The sequence below is a fragment of the Gymnoscopelus microlampas genome, assembly GCF_963454915.1.
Source record: "Gymnoscopelus microlampas genome assembly, chromosome: 20".
NCBI classification, from domain to species: Eukaryota; Metazoa; Chordata; class Actinopteri; order Myctophiformes; family Myctophidae; genus Gymnoscopelus; species Gymnoscopelus microlampas.
Genome location: NC_139957.1, coordinates 23640593 through 23648563, shown reverse-complemented (window position 1 = coordinate 23648563; position 7971 = coordinate 23640593). Strand labels below are relative to the sequence as shown.

Genomic DNA, 7971 nt, shown 5'->3' with positions numbered 1-7971 from the left:
TGAAAAATGATATGACCAGGGTTGAGATTCAAATGTAATTACTTGGCTGTCAGTCAGAGATAATCAAGCACAAATATTTTTTAATGAGGTGGCAAAGTGGCAGTTGGTATGCATGGTGTTTGAGTACGCTGTCTAACATATGTATTTTCTACAATTTCACTTATTGCCATTTGTTTAGTTGATACGGCCAAACATACTGTAAACAAACAATAGTCGATCTTCTCCATTTTGTTAGTTATGTAATATTCAGGACACTGGTGAGATATTTTCCCATTTGTAGAGACAGGGCCCATTAAACACAGTGACATTAGCAATGGATGTGATTTTCAAACGAAATTCACCAGTACAATCAAGCAGCCATTTCCAGTAAGCCATCTACAGTACTACTGCTTGTGTGGAGCAGACATGGACCAGGGCCATAAATGTGTCCGGACATGACATGACATGCCATCCAAATAGATATTATATTCTACTGTACTGTGGTTTTGAGGCAAAATCTGAAAATTAGCCTGTAAGTGATGGTGTTCAGCAGTTTTATGAGCGGAAAGTAGGCTATTCTTCACATGATGTGAAACAAATTGACTTGATTTAAGAGTATAACAGGAAGAGTCAGCTGTGGTGTTTAAACATACATTTCTCACTTTAGCAATGTTTTAATTACTTCACATATTTTGTTCTTCATAGAAGAATCAATATGTTATCTAAATGGATATTAATCAAAGAAATATTGAATTATATATATTTTTTAAATGTGTCAATGTTTGCTGCATGCATTTCCTTCTGCATAACATGCATCCTTCATTGCTTCCCCACATTTCTATGACTAAAGAATAAAAACTAAATTGACAAGTGCTTGGTGGCATCAACTCCCTTAAAAGGCGGAGAATGATGCAGTGGAGCATGTACAGTCTCCCCAGAGATTATCGCTAATAAGAGGGCCAGTATTTATAGATGAGCCCCCAATGTATCCCCTTAATCCTGCCTCACCCCTTTCCATGCCCACTCGACTGCCTGCATTGCTCTGTAGTCTGTACAGCCCCAAGCTCAGCCTCATCCTCTGCTCCACATCAACTGAGGTAGAGACTTAGTTACTTCAACAGAAGGTCACTCTTCACCATTTGCCAATGCTTTTGGACAGGAAGGAAAAATTGGTCGATAAGAACGGGAAGATATTACTCAGGCTCTGATTGTATGAAGGAGCATCTGTTACTGGAATTTGTATTTCTCCTTTTCTTCCCTACAGTCAGTTGTCTCCTCTTTCACTCTTTGACCTGCGGCTAAGAAGAGAAACGAGTGACCATGTCCATGAGTGAGCGCTTCGACTGCCATTACTGCAAAGACTCCCTGCTGGGGAAGAAGTACATAATGAAAGAGGACACGCAGTACTGCACTAAGTGTTATGAGAACCTGTTCGCTAATTGCTGCGAGGGCTGCTCTCTACCAATTGGCTGCAACTGCAAGGTAAGTGCGAGCCAACACTGACCTGAAAATAATGGCTTCTACGTCAGAGATGAGGGAAATAGCTAGGAAAGGAACAAGTTAATTGCTGAGCTTCCTAAAGTACTTGATGGGAAAGGTTAGGCATAGAAACGATTTTAACCACATGATTATTATGGTCAACCGAAGGACACACCAACACAGTATCCACACCATTTATTGGATAGCAGTTTTATTCTCTCCGCCAGGAGAGTTTGTTTTCACTTTCTGAAACTGGGACTAACATTGGTCAAGCCTCACGTGACACGTGACAATACGGTGAAATAGTGTGATCCGATTGGCTAGTGACGTATAGCGGCCTATAAAATACATGTGTCACTTTGAAAGAGTCTGTGCCTCTTTCAAAGTGAGGTAAGACAGTTCCAACAATCCTGCATGCAAAGCAGATACTTTAATTAAGCTAAAGCCTCTCTAGATGGGAAGGCCTCGATCCTACAAATGCTTAGTTAATAGCTAAGCGCCCAAGCCAGCGAGCATGATTTCGAGTTGACATGGCTGAGAAATGGACAGATAGGACACTTACACAGACAGGAGGGATAGGACACTTACATAGACAGGACGGATAGTACACTTATACAGACAAGACGGATAGGACACTTATACAGACAGGACGGATAGGACACTTACACAGACAGGACGGATAGGACACTTACATAGACAGGACGGATAGGACACTTATACAGACAGGAGGGATAGGACACTTATACAGGCAGGACGGATAGGACACTTATACAGACAGGACGGACCGGACACTTATACAGACAGGACGGATAGGACAGTTAGAACATAAGAATTAGAACATTCCCAACATTCCCAACACAAGTCTTCTGGCGGAGAGTTGTGCTCCGAGGAGCACTTTTTCTAGTTATTATTATCATTGTTATCATTATGGGATGTTATTGATGTATTCAGATAAATAAATAGTGGAGAGAGACGGGAAAGCAAGGACAGAGAGGAGGGGATGGCGTGCATAACATCTCCCTGTTCGAGAATCGAACCAGAGACCGACGTTAGGGTTAGACCGAGGTTGCTCAGTATTTTATCAAACCTTTTTGTTTAAATATAATATGTGTATGTAATATTTACAGTGGTGAGTACAGTAAATAAAGTTTTTGAACTTTGATAGGACCTGTCTTATAAGGATCGCCATTGGCACGAGCAATGCTTTAAGTGTGCCAAATGCAGCCGCTCTCTGGTGGAGAAGGCCTTTGCTAGCAAGGATGACCTCCTGATGTGCACAGAGTGCTACTCCCAAGAGCACTCCTCCAAGTGCAACACCTGCAAGAAAACTATCATGCCAGGTATGGCACACTTTTAACTCTCAGAGTTAGAAATGGATACATGAACACTGAGGATTTTATAGGCGGAGATTATGTTTTCCCTGTCTGTCCGTCTGTCCGTCCATCCATTTACAGATAATCTCGTACTCCGCTGGACCAATCGGACTGAAACTTTGCATGCATACTCCCAGTAATACAAGGAAGAAGTTTTCAAATCTGGCTCATATGACAGGCCACTTTACGTTTTGGCCGGCCCACAAGTCTTGTCCTGTAGGTTGTGCAATCAAAGTCCCCCCCCCCCCCGGATTCCGATTCCTTGGATCATGATGCAACCACCCATATAGACGAATCCACAGACGCGCTGCCTGTAGGCAGCCATAGCTGCGGTGTCAACGCTCCGCACCGCAAAACCGCAGCAATGGCCGCCTACAGGCAGCTACAGGCAGCTACAGGCATCGTGTCTGGATTCGTCTATACAGTAGGCTACACCCATTTCCACCAAACTAGATTTTCTGCCATTTTGCATGAGTGATCTGCGCTCAGAGGAGCACACCTTTCTCCTTTAATTTGATCATTTTTATGATATTAGATAAGTGACAAAAACTATTATGTTTCCAAACATTATGTTAATGAAGTCAACCAACTCCAAATCCAACGTTAATACTGTATATATTAATGATAATATTAATATTATATTAATAAATCATGTGCAAAAAATAACTTAAATTAAAAAAGCATGAAAGCATAATTCTCTTGCCGATCATTTGAGGCAAAATCACATCAGACCTTTATAGTTCATTGCAACGATTACCTCATCTTTGGCCCATACTAGATTATGTGGATTACATTGCCCTGCCTAACCCTACAGGTAGAGGTGGTCTATTTCTGGTCAGAATGTGTTACTGCCACTGAGGTACCATATGCTGACTAAGCTGCTCCTTTCTCCCCTGTGCCAGGTTCCCGCAAAATGGAATACAAGGGGAACAGCTGGCATGAGACCTGCTTCCTGTGCCACCGCTGCCAGCAGCCAATAGGAACAAAGTCCTTCATCCCCAAAGACACCAGCTTCTTTTGTGTGCCCTGTTTCGAGAAGCAGTTTGCCTACCAGTGCTGTGCCTGTAAGAAAGTAAGTTTACGGCCAATTGTTGTATTTATTTTGACTGCTGCAATAAATCTCCCACGCTGTCCGGCATTTTTATGTTGCTTGTACTGTGTCTGAATACTAAGGGGATGGCTAGCAAGAAAAACCTCTGCGTGACATGCATTTATGTGTGTATGTATACAGTAAAATCCTCACTGTTAATTCATCCATTTCTACACTCTCAGCTTTAAGAGTTGTTTGCTCTTCGCCTTTCTTTTGTATCTCCCTCAGGCCATAACAACAGGTGGGGTCACCTACCAAGACAAGCCCTGGCACCGTGACTGTTTTCTCTGCATTGGTTGCAAGAAGCAGCTGTCAGGACTGCGCTTCACCTCCAGAGAGAATTACCCTTACTGCCTGAACTGTTTCAGCAACCTCTACGCCAAGAAGTGCGTGGGTTGCACCAAGCCCATCACCAGTGAGTCACAGACTGTGCTAATGCTTTCATTCATTTTGACACCTCTCACGGAACTCCACAGCTTAGATTTAGAGCCTCTATTTACAGATGGGGGGGACTGTCAACTACACAAGGTGAAGATCCTAAATTAACTTGCTTGTGACTTCTGCGCAGGCATATACTGTACAAACAGGTGTGTGTGTGTGTGTGTGTGTGTGTGTGTGTGTGTGTGTGTGTGTGTGTGTGTGTGTGTGTGTGTGTGTGTGTGTGTGTGTGTGTGTGTGTGTGTGTGTGTGTGTGTGTGTGTGTGTGTGTGTGTGTGTGTGTGTGTGTGTGTGTGTGTGTGTGTTTGCATGCATGCATGTGTGCGTTGCATTTTTTCACACATATCTGATTGTATCTGTCTCTGTTTTAATGTGTAACAGGTCTGGCGGGGGCCAAGTATATTTCTTTCGAGGAGCGGCAGTGGCATAGTGAGTGCTTTACCTGCATGCACTGCTCTGTGTCTCTGGTGGGACGCGGCTTCCTCACCCAGCGAGACGACCTCCTTTGCACCGACTGTGGCAGGGAGAAGTGATCCTCCTTCTGTGGGGTTCTCTCCCTCATGGCCGTGGAATCAGAACGTAGTGTAATTATAATGCTTACTAAGGGTCATAGAATATTTCCTCTGGCTCTTGCATTAGTAAAGCCAAGCTTGGTGTATATGCATATTATAAATGTCACTGCATATCCCGGTACAATGTAAAATTCAGAGTGTCAATTTAACTGTAAAGAAAATATAAAAATTGGCCCATAATGAACCCTTATTGGCCCATAAGGGTTCATTCAGACTTTTGACCCTTGGGATTTTACAGTGTATGATAACAGTTGTGCAGCTCTAGCTCTCCCACCTTGGAAACACCATGTGTTGTTTTACTTAAAGTGTTCTAAATACCTTAAACCATTAAATAAATCAATAAATGTTAATTACGAAAGACACTTCCATCTTTCTTTGCTCATATACAATTCTGAGTACAGAGGACATGTCTATGTTGACAACCATATTTTGGTCTGAAATTCAGTCATTCTTATTTGCCGCTACGTACTGTATATTCATTGCCACAGTAGCCACATTTGCATTGGTTCCCATTGTTTGAACAAACACCTTAGTTCTGCATGTAAATGCTGTCTCTGCTCATCCATGATAATCTAGTACCTTGTGTAAATCATGTTAAACGTAATAGATGTAGTTGAATGACATGTTACTTGTTGGATGAATACATGTTACAACGTTACATTTGCATTACATCTGAATTACATTTTTCAATTTGCCAACAAACAATTAAGGAAAATATAATGTGCCCATGTGGTTCATGCTAATTTAAAATCCCCCATTCCTTGCATCTTTAAAGTGTTCCCAATGATGGATGTTATCACCTGCTCCACTACTCATGTCATCTACATAATGATGATCACTTGTCCTTACTGCTTGCCTATACTGGCAAAACATCACATGGTATAAAACAATGGATAAAGGTATATGGAAGAGTTCCATAAGATGGAATGGTAGAGAATGCCCAGTGGAAATTCATTTCAATGACAATAAACATGACATATATGCCCTTCATTTCTGTGGCATTTAGAGTGAGACTGTCTTATACCGGCAGCAACATATAACACACTGCTGCTTCCTATTAGTTGATGAGCGTGAAGTCTCTGTTCAATAGTGTCTGTAGTGCATGTTTTCTTAATATCACGATTGTGTCCAGCGTTCGCGCGTCTTACTTGTTTTACTTAGTTACAGGAAGGGAAGAGGTGTGTGTGTGTGTGTGTGTGTGTGTGTGTGTGTGTGTGTGTGTGTGTGTGTGAGAGAGAGTGAGAGTGTGAGATTGGATACAGGTGCAAGGCATGTGTAATCAGCGTGTGTGTGGAGGTGAACAGGTGTGGGGGATGAGCAATCAAGAGGGAGAGAGGAGTCTAACAGACAGACAGAGTGAAGGAAGGAGAAATGTTTGATGAAGAGAATTAATGTAACACACATTGTTTTATAGAGTCTTTACCAGATTGGTGACAAAGCAATATGTACTGTAGAGTTGCAAGTGTTGGACTGGTTCATGTACAGTGAATTCGACGAGGAGTTACTATGACATTTATCAGTTTCACTGTGACTGTTGGTATGCTGTTTGGATGCTAGTTGGCTAAGCTAGCTGGACAGTGTATTCACCATAGTGGGAGGAGGTAGCCTGTTAGCTAACTCAGCCAAGGTACAGCTACTAAACCTTCATGAAGAGGACGTCATCTGCAGCAAGACGTGATGACATCCCAGATAGCGGGTTGAGCTACCAGGCAACGCTCAACCTTCCTCTGGCAACGTGGGATTTGCCCCTCTCATCAAATTGACTCTGCCCACCTAAAGTCCACTTGTACACAGATCACCTGCTTGTGTGGATCAACTGTGCATCATTCACACAGAGCTCTCACACCACCACCATTCACCTGACCTGTAAGTCTGCCCTTTTTTGCTCACCAGAGTGAAGATATATATTTGGGCATTAAGGTATCAGGCCTGCAACGAGGGGTTTGAGTACTCTTTTTGTTTGTTTTGTGTTCATATGCCGGCTTAGATAGGAGGTCTAAGGTTTAAGGTTGTCAATAATTTTGTATTCACACAAAGGTTATTGTATTATGTGAACATTGCATTTTCCTGACTGTTGATTCTGTGTTGCTAAAAAGGCTAATTGATAACTTTCATTTCATTCTATTTTAATTCATTTTTAAGTAAAATTACAAAAGACATTTGGTTGTTTGTTCACTTGCTTAATTAAGGATTTCATGATAAGGTGTACATTTGAAAAGGTTTAAAAAGGTGTAGGCTAAAAAAAGGTTAAAAACTGATGATTTCATGGTAATTAGTTAATAAGGGAACTCAAGCTTATATTAAAAGTTTAAAAAAGCTAGGTACTTTTGAGTTAAAAGAACTTAAGAGCCCTGCCCATAAGTCATAAGGGGTAAAAGGGGCCACATGTACATCTGACTGCACTTCTAAGTAACATCACAAGAACTGCAATGGTTTTAAATAGTTATTTATTAGATCTGTGTGAAGAAGGAAATTGATTGTTAGTCACATGTCTCTCCTCTGCAGTGCTGGCCACGCTATAACTCTATGGTGGCAAGTACTGGGTGTTTTGGTCATGTTCAATGGCAATCTGGCAATCTGATTTTATTTATTATTTTTTTATGTATTGGTGCCCAAAAGTTCATGCATTTGTGTTGTACAACCTCTACAGTAGGCCTATGTGATTGTTTACGTTATTCGTATGATGGGAATGTATGGGAGAGCTAATTGATAGCTAATTTGACTCTGAGCCTTGTGGTAGGAGCCACTCCCTAAAAAGGGAGGCTGCAAGTACAGTTAGTTGGGCTTGGTGCTAGCAAGCTGAAAACACCTAGGGGGAGAGCTGCCAGGGACCTTGGCGGAAGGTTATTGCCCATAAACAGTTTCTCAAGTTCTAATGCTGGGTTCACATGGGCAGATATAAAGATACAGTCTACCATGCAACATCTGACGTTTGTAGCTGCTACAAAAGATACAAAGCTACAAATTCAAGTTGAGCTGGGTTCAACTTCCAGATGCAAAACTGCAAAACTACAAAACTCCGATGACAGAGCTACAAATA

At 41.9% G+C, this 7971-nt stretch overlaps 1 protein-coding gene across 2 annotated transcripts; it reads left to right on the top strand.

Moving 5' to 3' along the window:
• The first annotated feature begins 971 nt into the window (after positions 1-971).
• Positions 972-6034, top strand: fhl5 (four and a half LIM domains 5). Of its 2 annotated transcripts, none has more exons than XM_084044435.1 (6): positions 972-1076; positions 1244-1461; positions 2624-2798; positions 3734-3903; positions 4150-4336; positions 4741-6034. In XM_084044435.1, the coding sequence occupies exons 2-6, from the start codon at positions 1300-1302 to the stop codon at positions 4890-4892; spliced, it is 846 nt and encodes a 281-aa protein (XP_083900561.1). In that variant the 5' UTR covers positions 972-1076; positions 1244-1299; the 3' UTR covers positions 4893-6034. The 2 variants fall into 2 exon arrangements, with proteins under 2 accessions (XP_083900561.1, XP_083900562.1); XM_084044436.1 differs by having other exon boundaries at positions 985-1076; positions 1248-1461.
• The last annotated feature ends 1937 nt before the right edge of the window (positions 6035-7971 follow it).

What these genes read in the sequence shown, in the direction of transcription:
- fhl5 (XM_084044435.1), top strand. Translation starts at nt 1,300, where the DNA reads ATGTCCATGAGTGAGCGCTTCGACTGCCATTACTGCAAAGACTCCCTG. An exon ending in CAATTGGCTGCAACTGCAAG is followed by an intron (nt 1,462 to 2,623) that starts GTAAGTGCGAGC and finishes GAACTTTGATAG; the next exon opens with GACCTGTCTTATAAGGATCG. An exon ending in TTGCACCAAGCCCATCACCA is followed by an intron (nt 4,337 to 4,740) that starts GTGAGTCACAGA and finishes AATGTGTAACAG; the next exon opens with GTCTGGCGGGGGCCAAGTAT.